This window comes from Telmatherina bonti (assembly GCF_933228915.1).
Source record: "Telmatherina bonti genome assembly, chromosome: 8".
Lineage (NCBI taxonomy): Eukaryota > Metazoa > Chordata > Actinopteri > Atheriniformes > Telmatherinidae > Telmatherina > Telmatherina bonti.
This window is the reverse complement of record NC_136626.1, coordinates 13,209,487-13,228,410: the sequence shown is the minus strand read 5'-3', so window position 1 is coordinate 13,228,410 and position 18,924 is coordinate 13,209,487. Positions and strand designations below refer to the sequence as shown.

Genomic DNA, 18,924 nt, shown 5'->3' with positions numbered 1-18,924 from the left:
TGATCTACATGAAGAGGAATGTGATGCTTCTGCACTCTGTGGTTCATGCAAATATAAAAGAACCATTTTAATTTGCAATTAAATTAAACCATTAAGACAAGATATTATTATTAAAAAACTGTTTTCACAGTTTCTAAGAGCTTATATGTCTCGTTTGTCACAGTTAGCAACACAATATCCAAAATATTTGAATGTAGATAAAGATTTGTAAAGTTTCAGATTGTAATGGTCGATGTTCAGCTCACCCACAGAAAGGTTTATGTTTATTTAAAGAAAAGCGAAAGAAATCAGTCAATAAAACGACATTCCTTTGTTTTGTTATTTTTTCTTTAGTTGTGGCATGGTCATACAAACACAGGAGCTACACAGACAAATCACTAAAGTCTAAATTCCAACAAACAAGCACAAGGTGGAGAAGTTATTTGACAGCACTGGGATCCATGTTTGTCCTCGTCTCTTTTTGTGAAACAGCAATGAAAGATCGTACATAAATCCATACCTTAAACCATACCATACCATAAACACATCTTCATCGCCATTTTGTCGTTTTGCAGTCAGTTAATTTGGCAAATCAAGCATTTGTTTAACGATGCTGGTCATGGCACTAACACTCAGAAACCTTTACGTATGTTTAATCTTATGACAGGAAACACCGTGAACTTCACATCTCAACAAAGTACCTTCTCATTATCACATTGTAATAATCTGAAAATGACTTATCAGGCTTTTAGATGGGCTTAAACCTGTAAAAGAAATCGAAACAAAACATTAGAATAAAACTCTCTACACTTGTAAAAGCACTGGGAATAAACTCCAGGCAGCAGAGATTTATCAGAAAAGCGAGATCCGCTTGACTTTAACGGTGCATTTTTACATGAAACTTTACATTTTAAAAGATTTTAAACATGTCTTGATAAAAGTCTGGTGCACAGATGAACCTTCAGCAGAAAGTTCTGTTTGGTTTCTGGTAATGATAGCTCGCTTGATCCCTTTTTTTTTGTTTTATCTTGAGTAGTTTGCCGTACAATCTCTCCCTCCGATGTAGAGCATGAGGTAATAATGTTAGACGGGGATGTGACTGTCTGAACAACCAGGTTTTCTGATAACATTTGCGTCACTGCTGCATTGTTATAAAACCAAAAACCAGATAGCTTAATATTTGATTCAGTTCCCCAAATGTTCCATCTTGTGAAGAACATATAAAATATGGGTACGTCATCTTTATACATCACAGAGTAAAACACACTATTTATCACCCATGCTGTAATAAGCATCGCATTGCAGTTTTCACAAATACGTTTGGTAACAAAATCTGTTCATTCAGCCCACAATTAAGTTCCTGATAAACAAAAAACAAAAAAACATGACACAAATTGTGTATGATGTGCACATAAACCAGCTATGAACATGTAAAGGTCTGCATGTGAAATGGTCTTTGTTATGTTCGTGTTGGCTAATCAACAAGCAGGGTGAACACGCAGAGCCTGGGCTCAAACTGAGTCACATTAGGGGTCATATGGGAGGAGGTAGAAGAGAGACGTGGCCTCTGAGTCTGCATTTTAATGAGAGCCTTGTTCTCCAAGTGAGAAAAAGAGATCAGACAGAGGTGAGAGTAAAACTGCCAAGTGCTGCAAACATATTTATAAAGACAATCATACACTGTGCTCCCCTGACAGCAGCTTTGGTGTCATTTCAACCAAACTTCACAGAGATAGTGTGGGGAAATGTGACCCCAAACAGGATCTTAACCTCTTGCAACCACAGTCTGTATTCACAACATTCACTTTGCTCTTTTTATAAAATCTTTGTTAGCTCTGATTCCTCTCTGATCTCAGTCTGTCTCTGAATCCAAGTGGGGGGTTCACTGTCCTGGAGCATAGGGCCAGCTGATGGAGCTCCCTGATAGCTGCATGTCTCGGATCAGCGTCTCAATGGGCGTCTTGCCCACCAGCCTCATAAAGAAGAGCTGGGAGATGAGATTTGCTGGCACGGCGCGCAGAGCAGGGAGGCGTAGCAGTAAGCGGCCAAAACGCTGAGGCTGGTTGGGATACTGCAGCCTCTCGTACTCAGTAAGGGCGACTTGGGCCTTCTCCTGCAGCGACTCAACATGGGCTGGGTCTGTCAGACCACACGCATCTGGAAGGTAAAAAAAAAAAAGGTTGTTTCATGTTCTCATTGTTCAGTGGTTGACACTTGTGCCTTTCATTAACTGGTTTTAAACATATAAAGTCACATAATTTTAAAGTTTTTTAAAATGTTTATTTGTTTTTTTTTTTTTTACAAAGAATGATGCTACTTCTATGTTTGTCAGTAAAAACATTAGATAGCCAATAACGGATTAGCATGACTTCACAGATAACAGGGAAACAGGGATCCTCTAACCACCCAAGGAACAAAAACCAAATCCAGCAATGAGGAAAATTTGTTGGACCCACACCCAGGGCCGGATTAAAAGTGCACAGGCCCCTGGGCCCAGAGTGTTCCAGGGGCCCCCTTCTCCGCCGCAACGTTGTAAAATTTTGAATGAAACACTGTGAAACGGCATTTCTAACATCTCTCAGCCAATGGTACCAATAGCAATACACTAGACACTGTGCTGTAACTATCTGGCTTTTATGTACATTTTGTTTCATGTCCAAAATGCTGGTATATGCCCTATGTGGGCCCCAAGTGGACACGGGCCTCTGGGCCTGTGCCCATTGGATAATCCAGCCTTGCCCACACCCACATATTTTGTAAACTGTAATTCATGCATCATCATCGTTATTATTATTATTATTATTATTATTATTATTATTATTATTATTATTATTAATAATAATAATAATAATAATAATAATAATAATAATAATAATAATAATAATATATATATATATATATATATATATATATATATATATTTTTTTTTTTTTTTTTTTTTTTTTTTAATTTTTTTTTTATCATGTTTTATAGAGCTTTAGAAGGTCTAGAAATGTGTAAACTGCCTTTGTTTTGTTAGCTTTAGAAAGAACCAGTTTAGCTGTTTCAAAATGTTTTGGCTCTTAATGCTAAGCTAACCACTCCCTTGTTATGTTATGCTTCTTATCATCCAAGTACAGACATATTACAGTATTAGGGTCATTAACGTATTTCTCCTCTCTCTGCAGGTCTTCCTGGCTGATAAGTTACAGCGTCTGTTGCTCTCTCTCTCTCTCCCGTCCTCTCCACCCTAACCAGTTGAGACAGACTTCCTAAACCAGTTCTGCTGCAGGTTTTTTCTCCTTGTTTTTCCCTTCCCACTGTCGCCTTGTGCAGCTCAGGATGGGAGACTGGATCCAAGTCAGGATTTGATGCAATTTGTTTGTTTTCCTTAATGAGGCTGTTTATTGGTAATTAGCTCAAATTGATGTGTCTGTAAAGTGTCCTGAGATGACAGTGTTGTGAAGTGGCACTATATAAATATAGTTGAATTGTGGTTTTGTATAAAATTGGCACTAATTGTTAATGATCTTCTCGGCGATAGACTCATCACCTGTCCAGGGTGTACCTGCCTCTCGCCCAATGACTGCTGGGATGGACATCCGCTTTCCTGTGACTCTTACTTCAATGAAAATGGATGGATGGATGATTCATTTTGTCCAGAGATGTGAGTAACTATTCAAATAAAGGTGGAGACTCCTTTCATTTGTCCCCCTTCAGCGAGGTCAGAGGTTTGACCACTGTAAAGGTACTGGCAGGTTTTTGTTTCTGTGAAACTTAAAACACTTTCTAAAATCTTTTTGATTTAAAGGAATCTGGGGTCAGGTCACAGTATCGGCTAAATGCAATAAGTTATTTGTCGCCTCCCAAACTTACCTGGGGAAAAGAGTGCAATAGCTTTAAGGCAGCTGTACTCAGCTGAATCCACCTGCAGCCGGTTCAGCTTGTCTACCTGGTCCTGGAAAACCCTGACCTGATCCATGAAGGACACCACACGCTCAGCAGACATGGGTGATGAATGAAAGCCAGCTGCTGCCAGTAGAGGAGCCATGTGCAGAGGCAGAGATGACTGGGCTGCGTTCAAGATGAACAGCTCGCTCCAGCTCAGCCTCAGCAGCGCCACCTGTGGAATGAGACAGAAATTAGACGAAATGTCTTGGAGCAGTGATTGGCTACCTACAGGTATGATTATTGCCAGTTGGATTAACATCATTGGCTGCCAGTCATTGTTGTTGTAGTAGAGACCCATACAGCTAGCAGTTTGGAGTATTTTGTAAGGGTGTGGAAAAAAAAAAAAAATCAAGACTTTTTGCTTCACAAATCACTTCAAGAGTCATTTTTTTATTGATATTTTTGTTTAGAATAGATTTTTCTCTGCCCAAATAAATAATATTAATCCATTATAAAATTTTTGTCATTTTTATTTTTATTGATCTTTTTACTTGTCTTGTTGGGCGTTGTAGCAGCAGAATGATCTACTGCGTTGTTTTTTCTTAATTAAATTGAAGAAAAATGACTTGCCAAAAAATTTTGTATGTATGTATATATATATATATATATATATATATATATATATATATAGATCTGGGACTACAGAAACTGTACAAGACAGCTTTGACAGTGAATGTTCTGATTCGAAAAGACGTCAAAAGACGTCTTTAGCAGCCAATAAGTTAATTACTAGCAATAATCTTCGTGCCTCAGGGCTAATGTGCTTAACTGCTCTCTAACTGCCGCCACTACTGACTGAGAACGGCTGCCATGCAAGTAACTGAGCGCCTCATTTCTTCACATGACTTAACCTTTGGTTGTTTGGATTAGATTCAGTTCGTAAAAATAATATTTATTTGAAAGTATATTTAAAAGGATAAGAAGGTTTTACATTCAGCAAACATCTCATAACTAGTTTTGCTTTGAGTGTATCTGAGGGCAGGGGTCAACAACTCCAGTCCTCTCTAAAGCAGTGGTTCCCTAATGGTGTGCCGTAAGTCAAGTGCAGGTGTGCCCTGTGACATTGTAACAACAATTCATTGCAATTATTTTTATAATAATAAAAAACTATGTTTTTTTAATCTACCATATCACTGCCTAGCTAGCATTTAATTAATGATACAGGGGCAAACTACAAAACAATGCAAAAGAAAACTAAATCTTAAAGAGATCTACCAATTTGGCTGATCACGTATATGCACTGGTGGGAATTATATGACTGACACATTCATCCTGAAAGCAAAACGAGAGGGAAAATGGAGCGCTTACGTGTACGGAGCAAACCATCAACCATCCGTGCCAACTCAGAGACGGTGGACAACATTTTATTTGGCATTAATAAATAATGATTACAGATATTTTACATGATGTAAGTGATTATACTTGTTCTTAAGGGGCTTTTTGACACAAAAAGTGTGCCATGAGATTTTTACATGTCACCTGGTGTGCCTTGAGCACAGAAAGTTTGGGAACCACTGCTCTAGAGCAGTGTTTTTCAACCACTGTGCTGTGGCACACTAGTGTCGTGAGAGATCATCAAGTGTGCCCTGAGAAATTATTCAATTTCACCTAATTGTTCTAAAAAGCAGCTCTGTGTTCATCCAAACAGTGAAAGATAATAAAATTCCTTCCTCTAGTGTTTATCCGATTTCTATTCAAGAGGCTTTGTCAAAATGGACTTTATATAATTAATATGGACTATTTCTTTTTTTTAAAAAAAACCAAAACATTCTGGTTTGTTTTGTGCCTTGCAATTTTTCACTGAAAAAAAAAAAAAAAAGTGTGCCTTGGCTCAAAAAATGTTGAAAAACACTGCTCTAGAGCTACTATCCTGCAAGTTTTAGTGTTATCCAGGTTAAAACACCCTGGATTTAAATGAAAAGGTTCTCCAACACCTTGTTGTGATCTTCTGCACCAAACCTCCAAATCATTTGAGTCAGGTGTGTTGCAGCGGGGAACAACTAAAACCTGCAGGATGGTAGCTGAGTTGGAGATCCCTGAAATAAGGGTGTCAGTGAGTGGGTGAGAAATCAAATCACATAATTATTTTGCAGTTTTAAGATGTGCTGTTTATGGTATTTATTCATGAGAAACATATTTCCCCAGAGGTGCTCAGTCTGTGTGCAGAACCTGATTGGCTGTTATTTTATTCAGGTCTGTTGAAGCAGGAATACATGGAAAAACTGCTGGATTGCAGCCCTCATGACACTGAATTAAATACCTCTGATTTACACCAACCTGCTCTGAGACTGGGAGTTCTGGGAAGTATGGGATGTTTCTGGCCCACTCAATGGTGCTGAAAAGGAGGCGAGCTGCCAGCTCACAGATGCTGTCGATGCCCATAACAGAAGCTCCGCTGGCAGATGCCTGCATCTGTGCCTGGCTGTATGGCGCTCCATATCGGTTGCTGGGGTACGGCTCTGCCCGAAGCAGCTGGGAGATGAGCTCTGACACTGGCTGCCCATTAAAAAAGTCTGCTCCAATGTGACCTGGACCTGCACCCGGAACCCCTCCAGTCAGGGAGTTTGGACTGATACCTGAGTGAGATGGTGGGATGCGACCTCGCTGGACAGCTGTGGAGAAACACACAACAGAATGAGTCCAATGGAGAGACTGAAACCCCCTCTGCACTCAAGTTATAGTCTGAAGAGAAATCCATAGAAACGTTGGTGTCATTAAAGTAAAACATTTCTTTCTGGCTAATGTAGAAGGAGCTGCTGTATTACTCCCATGACCCTACCTCAACCACCTTCTAAGAATTATTCATACTTTGATAAAAATTTATTCACATAGGTGAAGATTTATTTGATTAACTAGATTGTTTCAGTTGTTCTGACATATTAGTGATTCGACAGAATGTGTACAATCAAACAAACACCATGAAGCCAAAACTGGACACTGAGCGTTACCAAATAATACATTTGCATAATGATGGCGGAGGAGGAAGTCCTAATTTACATAAAGCTACACAGAAACTAAGTTAACTGTCATCTGATAAGATCCTGTTAATTTCGATCAGTTGCACTTGTTCAACACCCGTCCCAGTGTTTTACCATTAACTTAATTTACTCAACTCGCAGTTCCACTTCCCAATTTTTATAGAGGTTACTTCCCCAAAAGACTATTATGTGATCACTTCTGTAGATGAGTAGATACACTCAGGTCTTCTACAATTTTGTTATCCCTTTTGTCTTAACGCATCTGTTATATATTATATATAACATATAATATATATATTGTATTGTCATTTTACAGTTAACATGTCAAACTTTAATCCCTGGTTATACTAAAATACTGTTTTCTGTACTTAGTTTCATATTAGAAGATACAGCGTCCAAATTTTATTCATCAAGATAAAAGTTTAGACATTTACAGAATATTTAGATTAAAAAAAAATGGTTCTGCTAGTCTGTATCAAGTTATTATTATAATTTTTATATTATTATTTTTAACAATGAGCTGCAAAGAAGGTCATTACTGCCATTGAATAACATAATGCTGAGAGAAAAAAGGAAGGTAATGTTCTTTCCACCATGAAATGTAAGACTGCCCTGCTTCGAGCAAATCTTATTACCCTATAACCAACGACGAGGCTTAATCAAATTAAAAATCTAATGCCAGCAACACATGCTCAATGCCTTCCTCAGGTTAAGATGTCCTTCATGTACCAATCTTCTATTTTGAATTACAGCTCTGCTGCCAGAATCATACTCAAACCAGTCAGAGCGGCTGCTTCCCTGACTGGGTTAAAGGTGAAACAGACATTTCCAGGTTATGTGGAAACAGTGCAACCTGCGTCATGGCCTCAGTCAGCATGTTTCATTAATAACCAGACCCACCGTAGCCCCTGGCATGCTGCCCTTCAAATGCACACTATCTATGGCAGAGCGCCTGATGTTCAAGTGACTCAAACTGAAATACATTTGGGGTTAGATTACACTAGAACAGTGACTTAAATGTAAAACCCGCTTAAAGTACTGATACTTTAGTTAAAAAATCCAATTAGGAGATCCCTTCGGTAACAACTAGCCAGCCCAGACTAAAACCACGACTGTAGTCAACAACTGTGTATTCGTCACTCGAATGAAAAGATGCTGTGATGGTGTTTAGTGAATTCATGTGGGATCATTAACTTGCTTGTTCTTCCTGTTATGATTATTGACCATGTTGCCTTCAGTTGCCCCGCAGCTCTTTAGCTGCAGGGGCGCCAAGCAGCAGAGGGAAAACATGCTCCTGTTGACAGTATAAATACTGTGCTTGGATCACTGGTAAATGTCAGGTGTTGTTTCTCCTGCTGTCGGAGCATTATCTTTGGCTTATCTATTTCTAATAATTATTATGTACTTGCAAGTGTGTTTCTTTTGCATTATTCGTTTTGTTAATTCATGGAGGTTTTTTAATGTTGATACTGGAAAGCAACAGAAACTCTTAATTTAAGCATTGTCCTTAACGTACACTTCTCATTTACATGATTTTGTACTTGTACCCATCATAAAGTCATTGATTTAAATTAAGCTTCTAATTATATAAAGAAATATAACTTATTAAATAATGCAAATATAAACATGAATCCCAGCAAATAAGATATTTGATGATTACCTGGTGGTTTTATTAAAGCCAGTGTGTTGAAACCATATAAAGATAAGCAAATACCTACATTTCAAATCAAATAATTAAAGGTGTTTAAAATGACAAAGTAAATTATTAACTAAATGCAAAGAGGTTGCTTTACACTAACCTGACCTTTAAAAGTACCTGTTAGCTTTTCACCTATAGGTAGAGACCATGTCGTTATTCTACTGACAGAAACACTTTTAACCTGCAGTGTATGAAGGTCTGATACCTTCTTTGCGCATCCCAACTCGGAAACACTTCTTTAAACGGCAGTATTGGCACTGGTTGCGGTGATGCTGGTCGATTTGGCATTCTCGGTTTGATCTGCAGAAAAGAAACAAATAATTAAGGCAGTGAGGAAAAAAATAAAGCTCACACTCGTATTATTTGATATATGATGGTGTTTTGAACAGCTTTGATAGTGAAATTTGCATTTGAACGTCTGACTCTGCTCTTTCTCTCCCCTGTGATGAGCGAACTGCATGAGCTGGTGTGGCTGAAAAGCTATCGAGACTGTGACCTTTGTAAATCATCTGTGTTACACACCCTTGTGTTGCTTTTTACAGCAGGCTGAGCTCTGCCAACATTTCACAGAGAGCCCACCATCCTCAATGCAGAGTTAATGCATTATTATGTAGAAAGAAACAACTAAATTCAGTGGCTAAAAGAGGAGTTAGCGACAGCAGAGAGCTGAGCTGCAACATAATGTTCCTGCAGTAAAGAATAATGGGAATGTTGACCTTCTGAGGCAATCCATCCTCACATGACAAACCTTCAGGGCTTCGTTTCTGGGTTTTTTTTCTCTTCTTCTTCTTTTTTTTCTTTTAGTTGGAGGATTGTTTGTTGAAGGCTGGAAGATGGCTGGAAACTGACCTATTGGCTGTGTCCAGTTTGAATGTGAATTTCTACAAACAACCTGATCAGAAAAGCTTACTTTAACCTTTCTTATGTGGCATTTATTAGCAAAATATCAATAAATGATCAAAAATGCCAAAATTGTGTCAAACCAAAAACAGTTTTAGGTCATATATAACATTAAAAACGCACTAAACTGAGGATTTATTGTCAAATCTTGTGAAATAAACTTTGTAGTTTCTCAGCAATGTCATGTAATAGATAATGTAATATATATTTGACATAACTGTACATTTGGAATCAAAACAAACTACAGTTTTCACAGTAATCTCTACCTGCAGGAGTAGCTGAGGTTCCTCCTGATGCTCCTCTTGAAGAAGCTCTTGCAGCCCTCACAGGTGAACACACCATAGTGTTTCCCGCTGGACTTGTCTCCACACACCACACAGTCAACCACGCAGGCCTTGTCCTCGTCCCCAACGTCCACATCGCTGCTCCCAGCCTGGGGCGACCCTTCCTCCTCCTCTCTCCTCAGGTAAGCCTTCTCCCCGAGTCCATTAGTGTCCCCATTGGGGTTGCCCCATCCCCCGCTCACCATGGCCATATTCTCTGAGAAACACGGCCCTGTGAGTGGATCATACACAGACCCGCCCTGTCCCTCTGGATTCACACTGCCCTCAAAGTCCGAGGAACTTATTCCAAACTCAAAGAGTGGGGCGGTGGGTTTGGATTCAAGGCCGGAGTTATCCAAAAAGATTTAGAAGTAGATGAAAAATTTGTTCCGGACTCGCCTGTGTTGACCTTTGTCCCCTTTGCCGTCTGGCTTGGCTGACCCGGAGGTCGTTCTACTGCTGTTTTCCCTCTCTTCTTTAATCTCACTGCGCTCTCTGTTCTTGTTTTCCCCCCTCTGTTTTCTGCCCCTGACCTCTGATCAATGGCTCCTGAGCTCTGAGAAAACTTCAGACACACATTGAGCGGTTCAGAGTTCAGGCAGGAGAAAAAGGGTGCAGCCCTGCTCTTTTCACAGGAAACTATAAATTACACTTTGACTCCCTCTCTCTTTCTCCCTCCCGCTCACTTTCTTTCTCCGTTTTCCCCGATAAAGGAAAAAGAAAGCCTCACCTATCCCTCAGCATGCCGAAGAGAACAAAAAAGAGTTGCGCCTTGAGATGAAAAACACACTCTTCGCCTTTCTTTCAGCACTAGGAGGACAGGCATGCAAGAGGAAAATAAAACACAACTCTCCTTCAGGCAGGGTTAAACTGCCCTGCCCTCTCTCCAACTTATAAACTAGTCCAACCAGTTCTTGTCGTGCTGATATACTATCTGCTGATCTGAGGCAGTTCTAGTCCAGGCTCACTCTCGACTTGTCAAGGCTTTTATAAAAAGCAGAGTGGATGGCCATGAAGAGCAAAATGAAGATATTTTGCCCTTGAAAGCTGCTTCTCGTTGCTAAAACATAGAGGTGATTTAGGAAAGGATCGTTTCTTATCTAAGTGGTGAAGTTAGAAAAAAAATGACTACCTCAGTATTTACATACCTATTCTTGCTCCGAAACCCTTTTGGACCTCATAAAAAATAATCAAAGTAATGCTCTTCTTTCTCTCCTCGAGAATTTCTGCCTCAGCAAAGTTTCCCAAAGAAGTCGTCCTGCTTTCCTTTCTGGGATCAAAGTCAGTTTCCTTGTGGTCCCGTCAACTCCTTCAAAGCCTGTGGGGTCAGAGGATCAAATGTCACAGAAAAACAAGCCAAAACAAAAGCAGAGCGGAGAAATCTCCTTAGTCACAGTTGCTTCTCCTCTCCGAACGCTTCACAAAGTTGTGTCTTTCTTTTCCATTGCTTGATTTGTCAGTGCTTGTCCATCCCGCTGTTACAACCAGAGGCCAGAACCTTTCTGCAATCCCTGTCAGTGAGTCAGAGTGTACTGTTGCACTCTTTACTATTCAGCTTGTTCCCTTTTTCTTTTTTTTTTCCGCCTTTCTTTCTGCTGGCCCAGGCAGGAATAAATTAGGCAAACAAGCAGAGGAAAAACACAGTCACAGAGGCTTTAGTGAAAGCCAGACGCTGCAGCAGAGAGCAGCCCAGAGATAGCCTCCTCTTTCTCTGCTTCGTTCCTTCCTTTAGGGAGAGTGAGCGTGTGTCTGTGTGCTGAGGGATTTGACACTGCTATTCAAGCCCTGCTGTTGCCATGGCACTGGATGCCTTATAAGGCCAATAGAGTCAAAGAGCACAGAGTGGGCTGCTGTCTCTCTCTCTCACACACACACACACACACATATGCAGACAGAAAAAAAAATGCAGGACTGCCTGACTGGCTGCCTGTTTCCCCCCTGACCCCGGGCCAGCCTGGGAGCACGGGGGAGTTAACCTCAACGCTGCCATAAGACAAAGAAGAAGAGGCGGAGGGGCGAGCACACAGCACTCATGTTCTCCACTCCGCTCTAATCCCAAAGACCTCCTCCGACTCTGTTGACCCAATAATAACACAGAGCGCCTGTTGTTGTTGAGCAACTTGTCAAAAGGTTATATGATACACTGCTGGCTCTTTTTCACACCTGCCGCACACACTCTCCGGTCCGTGTGAAGCATGCCACAGATCAAATGGCTCTGTGTTTTTATACACACATCCTGAGAAAGTGAATTTAGTTAAGCTTTGTTCATGAAGCTGGTTAAATACTCCATGATGTATGCTATGTGCTGGTGTTGGTGTACTTTTTGCAGACGTGTCACTCGTACATAGTGAGATGCAAAGCATTTAGCACTTCTCTAGACAGGCGTGCTTTCCTGGTCGGAATAGAAAAATGTTGTTACTTCATACTTGTAGTGACCCATAGCCCTATTTAAAACATTTTCACCCCAAGACACCCCCATCTTGTTGCAATGTTACACTTTGTGAGGTCGATGCATGGTTTTAAAAGGCTTCATTTTATATTAGACCATAACCTTTAAACAGTGAGCAAAAGAATAAAAAAAAATACAAAGAAAAAACAGTCAACATAATACCCACCACCAGGAGACCAAATAGGTTCTTTAAAAAGAAAGTGAATCCATTCACACCCCTCTAACCTCCACATGCAGACTTGTTGGTTAGATGATGAAGCACATGCTTTCACAGAGCTAGATAGGCCATCTGCCTGTTGCCAGAGTATTTAATCTGACATGTAAAGCTCCTTTCAGACACGGACTTATGACTTATTTGAATGTGCATTTCAACATATATTTACAAGTACCCCTAAGTCACACACAAAATGGTTCGCATGGTTGACAAACCATCTGTTACACATACAAGTACCCAAAGTCTCACACAAACTTTAAATAGTTACAAACCATGTATTTTACACACACACACACAAACACACACAAACGCATTGAGTCAATTTTCTCTCCATAGGAAATCAGTTTTATCAGTTCAGCAGCAAATGAACGTTTTAGTGTCATGTGTAAATAACTGGCATCGTTGGTGCTTTTATTCATGATATATTGCACCAGGAATGTGATCAAATTTACCCAGCAATGTCTACAAATGGTTTTGTGAATGTCACAAATCTAAACAGCAGCAGTCGCAGTAGCAAACGCACACACACACACACACACACACAGTCCCAATGGTTAAATTGGCAAACGATCAGCTCTCTGAGGACATCAGAAAAAACTGCGGTGTCCAAACTTTTTTCCACGATGATAATAATAATCAGCTTCAGCATCATCGGTCTTTTCGTCTCAGCATCACCAAGGAAACAAAAAAAAAGCTGTTTAAAATTTTCCAAAAATGCTGCAGAAGCTTTTGTTTTATAAACAAGAGCAAGCCTGAACAAAGCCTGTTTATATCCAGATCCAACCAATCTCTGCAGTTTTGTTTTCGTAAAGAAATGTGCACGTCTCCATATGTGAGTTTTTTCAACTCTGTGCTGTTGATGCATCCTTAGATAACTGAGTTCTGTTGCTTTAGCAGATTGATGATGCAAAATATTCTGCATCACGTGTCTGACAAGGACTTCAGTAGCAAAACAAAGCGAGATTCAGTCCATTATAAAACCGCTTACTTCTCACCTCACTGATGACTTCAGTAAACATGTTTTCAGTGCGTTCACATCCTCAGTCACTCATTTACACATCACCTCTAATGCAGTGTGTTCTTCAATAAAGACATAAAACCATATATACTTTGGAGAAGAGCTACTTTGTGACTGGCAAACTCCTACTGAGTTAATGCATGCAGTCATTTCCACAAACAAATGGAAAATAGTAACAAATATAAGTGAAAAGTGTTATTTTTCCTGGACAGTTTACAACTTTAAATGTCATTTTAAAGATTTTTTTTTAGACATAAATCAAGTCTACAACAACCATTTGCTAATTTCACTTATGTGTCGCCTAAAGCAAGTGCAATGCTTTGCAACCACAATGTGATAATGTATGAAAATAAGTCCCTTATGAACATTTCTTCTGGTGAACTGAGTGTAAATGTTTCAAACTGCTGCGGAAAGCTGAATGGATTTTTTTTTTTAATAGACCTGGTAGCAGCAACAGAAATATAATTAAAGGGCCGATGCATTGTAACATGCTCATATTGAATCTAGCTGTAATTTTCTCCACAACATTATCCATCGTCTTGGCAGTCAGCAGCGTTCCTGAGGAATTCCTGGCCGGCTTTCTCTGCAAAACAAACGGCTTTGTCATGTGAAGGTCTCCATGAAAAGAGCAGGACAAAATAAACAATCAGAGCCTCCAACCAAGGTTTCCAATGGCAGCTTCCAAACACACAAGACACACACACACACACACACACACACAATTATTTCAAACACAGTTTGGTATTCACTGCAGCTTCCAAGCATGCCTGGTTTAGAGAGCTTCTATGCAGCAAAAAGTGTTTGCTCATCACATGGTTTTACAGGAATTCCCCCCAAATGACAAAACATGTGGTCCCTGTGGTCTTCAAAGGAACTTGTTTTCTCTCAGAGGAAGCACAAAAGCCAAAGGGGCAAGCATTAGAAGCTGATTAAAAGGCTGTCAGGAAAGGAGAGGATCTCAGCTTTTTGTCAGTAAGGTTTTCTTAGCTTTGTAATGTGAGCTTTTGGTAACTTTAACCCACATCCGTCACAGCAGGACTCTTTGTGCATGGGTAAGTCTTTTGTTTGGTTAAGAGGTTATCGGGGACTGTGCTAAGCTGCTGTAAGTTGAATTAGTGCTTTTCTTTAAGCTGCGTCTGTGTATTGCCAGAGGTCTGACCTTGGTGCCATTCTTATAGAGATGTAGCTGTGGATCACACTTAAAGTGGGCAGTGTGGGCTTTTGAGTCCAAAGATCATACAATAAAAGTAAAATATATATATATATATATATATATATATATATATATATATATATATATATATATATATATATATATATATATATATATATATGAACGACAATAGAAGGATAGAAAAACAATTAAAACAATTACAGTTAATGCTTCATAGTCTGCTTTGCTTTATGCTGAAATATTCACCACTTATTGAGGGTTCATCCCCACTCGCATGTCCATCTCAGGCAATTATCTTGAAGTGGACAAATATAGCAACCGTTTTCAAAGTTGCATTTAATTTAATTAGAACTTTAATCTTTTGTTCAGTTCATCATTTTGTATTATTAAAATAATCGCTGAGTATTTGTGTCGTCCTCCAGATAAGATCATAGCCCATTATGACTTGAGGTAGCCTGTTTAAAAGACTAAAACCCATGGCCTCCTAAAACCAGAGGATCTTCTGGAAAGACCTGACTGAGTTGCTGAATTTAACAAAAGCATCTCTTGGCCTCAGGGCAAACTAGAAAACATGACTAAGAAACCATTTGAGAAACAAATAAAGTTTTTTATATATATATATATATATATATATATATATATATATTGTCTTGAAATATTTATTTTATGGATTGAAAGGGAGAATTGCTGCATTGGTTAAATGCTTTATATCCTTTAGTGCTTTTAATAAAAACCACTCTCAGTATTTGTTGATGCAAGGAAAGAAGTCTATTTTAGCACCAGGACTATAAAATGGTAAGAATGATAAAATTGTCTTTCACTGCTTTTCAGAGAAATTCGCCAAGGAAATATCTACTTTCTGCAATCTCTGCACGGACTGTAAAAACAAAATCTGCTTAGTGCCAACGGAGGAGAATTACACTCCGGACGGGACTGGTGACTGTGGCATTATTTCAAGTTAAACTTTAGTTAAATGTGAAATGTACTTTCTAACATTTTAACATCTCAGTAGTAAAAACCTTCTTGTGACCAAAATAGAAACTGTAAAAAGGGCCAAATTGGATAATTAGATCTGCTACATGTTTGCTGCTCTGACTGATTGTTGGATTCAATTTGATAAACACTGAAAGTAACTAATGGATAAAAATTACATCTGCTGACCAATAACATCAAAACAAGATGACGTCACAGTTGTCTTAAGAGCTCACTGAATTACATTTTCAGTACTTATGATTAAATTAAGACTAAATGATCATAAACAAGCTCAGATTTTTGCGCCTTGTGGATGGATTTGTCCTCACAGTTCATTCAAAATTTTATTTAAAAAAAGCCTCTAATTTTCAGAAAACACTGTTTTATCCTTTAAAACAGTGAAATACAACAGGCTTGCAGGTTAAACACAAATCACAGAATGGCTGGGTGTAGTAGATGTTAAATGACCGTCCTTCAGCTTGTATTTTTGTTACCTGGCTTGTATGCAGGTTCGGGTCTGAGGTCAGAGCAGGAGAATCAGTGTCAGTGCCCCTTTGAGTAAGTGCAGAACATATGCGCCTTACATATCTGTAAGTTTGTGTGTGTGTGTTTGCTCTTTGAACTGCAGGTCAGGAATGCAGCTGCTCTCAGCATGAAGTTGACTGCGGTGGAGTCTGTGCATTCTCTACGCAGTCAGGAGTCCGGAGACGTCAGACTGAAAGCAACAAACCTTCACTACACTCACCTGGATGCCACATTACAGGAGTAAGGACAGCTGACCAATCTTTAAAAGTACTGAGGTTGGCAATGTTACGTTTCTACTTTATCTCTTCCTGACCCTTGTAAAAATATCAGTTTGACTGTGTCATTACACCAACAAACTGAAGGAAATGCTTCAGAAACTGGTTGCAAAGACCTGTGTAACTTTCAGAAAAGTACATTTAATAAAATCATTGGATAAATTGCATACAACACCATGTTCAATCAATCAATCAAAATGTGAGTTATTCAGTACTTTTCATGTAAAGAGCAGCAAAAAGTGCTTGACATTACAAAAATAAAAAAATAACGCAATCATGAACAAGCCTTTACATGTAACGACTGTTTACAACATATAACAAAACATATAAATAACTCACAACTGCACACATAAAACACATAAAACACTCCCATACCAACCCAGTCCCGACATGTTGCACGTGTTTAAGTCTGTGTTCAAAAGACATGCAACCTCTGAGGGAAAAGCACAAGATCACTACTAGCACTAAAACCTTCAGATCCATCAATGGACACTTCAGACTGGATAGAAAATACACGGTTTCACAGAAGAAATAAACATACTTTCATAACCAATTGATTTTTATAATAATTTTTTATCTCTTTTACCACTTTCCTTCTGGATTGCAGTCTGAAACCTAGCTGTGACAGTGGATGCATAGTATCCAGTTGCACCTGTTGCTTAATAAAATTAAATGGCAAAATGCTGAACTCTAGCCTTTAAAATAGCCGTAAAAAAACACCAGTTGTGAGTTAACTATACCCATCATTCATGCACCGTACAGGTATTCATAGTGACGCTTTAATGTTGGTCCAATGATTTAACTGTGACCTGTTTTTGATACAATTAAATAAAACGTGAAATTCGGGGTTCAGTGAAGAGCTGGTGAAACACTAATATGACTTAGTATATTATATTTTCGGGCCATTTTAGTTTAAAAATAAGTTTTAATGGTTTAAAGTCTATGGAAACAGTTATTTTACATAAACAATCCCATATGATTGGCTATGCAGCTGTAGTTTGAGATGAACCTCACAGTCGAGCTCAGTATCAGCTTGGCAATGTTTTAACTAACGTTAAAGAGCAGAGGAATGTGAAAATTGGGGTTAAACTTTAACTCTGAGGAGTTACTCTGTAAGAACAAGCAAAGGCACATGACTTTATGCTCCTTCCTCATTAGCCCTGCCGCCCTTTGGCCCAAAGGCCAGAGGAAAAATCATCTCTCTTCCCCCCCACCCCCTCACAACACTCTACTCTCCTTGGGCCTTTGACCTCCAGTGAATGATGAAGCAATCTAAAATAAACAAGGCAGTGGAACTGGTCAAGAAAAACATCTGCCAGGGTGACTCCACAGCAACACATAGTATCCAATCAATATTTGCTCTTCTCTCCTCCCAGGACCTGCTGGAAATGGTGGGAAACTTCCCATTTGGTGGGTTTAGTTGGAATTCAAATCATATATCTTGTGTTTACTATTTGATTAACAGTTAGTCGAGCTGTTCACAGGAACAGCAGTGTGGCTTTCCCTCCATGTCTGTAGGATTGAGACTGAATACTGATTTTAACCTGAGCAAGGATATAAGCCTTGGCTTTGCCCTGATGAAACCACATGGTCTCTGATATGACACTTAAAAAGTAGCGTAACCCCAGCTAGGCTCCACAATGTCTTCATCATTCACCCATCAATACATACCAGAGATGATGGACATAGAATACACTGGAAATGGAGCAAAAAGCGAGGCTGTGTTCAAAAGCCAAAGATCATAGATGTGTTTTAAAACAGTCTTTAAAAGGGATAGTTTTAAATGTGCCTTTTCCAACTGGATTTACAGCTGCAATAAGTTTCTGTGTCAGATCAAGAGGATTTAGTCTAATGAATTGAAGCAGCTGGGGTCTAAACTTGTCTTTGAATAAAATCTAATCAGCCCAACACAGACAGAGACTTCTCACAAACCATTCCCTGAGCTGACAAAAAAATAAAGCTAATCTAGCTAATATAACATAGCCCAGCGCTGTCTTCTGTGGTCAACATAAAATGAAGAAAATCCAATTAAATAAAAAGATATTGAGTAATCATTGAAGTAAAATTTTTAGAACAGAAATGATAAATATTCTGAACAAAAAGAAAAAAAAAAAATCAGAATTAAAATAAGATTTATAGGCCAAACTAGTCTTACTAAAAGGAAATGTATTAGCTTGAATGATGCTGTAATGCAATAAATGAACCATAAAAATACTTTGGGGCTGGCATTGTACTGATATATTAAATATAATAAGAATTTTCCTCTGAACTGAACTTGTCACAGGGAGGTGGTGGTGTGGACCCAAATGTGGGACGGGAGGCAGGAATGCAGAATTAAGAGATATTTAATGCCCAAAAAAATTTAAAAGCAAACACATGAAGCCAACAAAATCACAATGAACCAGGAACGTAGAACATAAACCAAGGGGTATAAATACATGGAGGGAGTCTCTAGAAACAGGTGAAATGAATCAGAAAATCAAACCAG

General features: G+C 39.0%; 1 protein-coding gene across 1 annotated transcript; it reads right to left on the bottom strand.

The window, feature by feature from the left end:
* Positions 1-346: 346 nt before the first annotated feature.
* nr2f6b (nuclear receptor subfamily 2, group F, member 6b) lies at positions 347-11,533 on the bottom strand. The gene is made up of 5 exons (XM_079245124.1): positions 9,753-11,533; positions 8,792-8,886; positions 6,187-6,521; positions 3,835-4,081; positions 347-2,136 (listed from the first exon to the last, which is right to left on the bottom strand). The coding sequence occupies exons 1-5, from the start codon at positions 10,019-10,021 to the stop codon at positions 1,862-1,864; spliced, it is 1,221 nt and encodes a 406-aa protein (XP_079101250.1). The 5' UTR covers positions 10,022-11,533; the 3' UTR covers positions 347-1,861.
* Between the last annotated feature and the right edge of the window lie 7,391 nt (positions 11,534-18,924).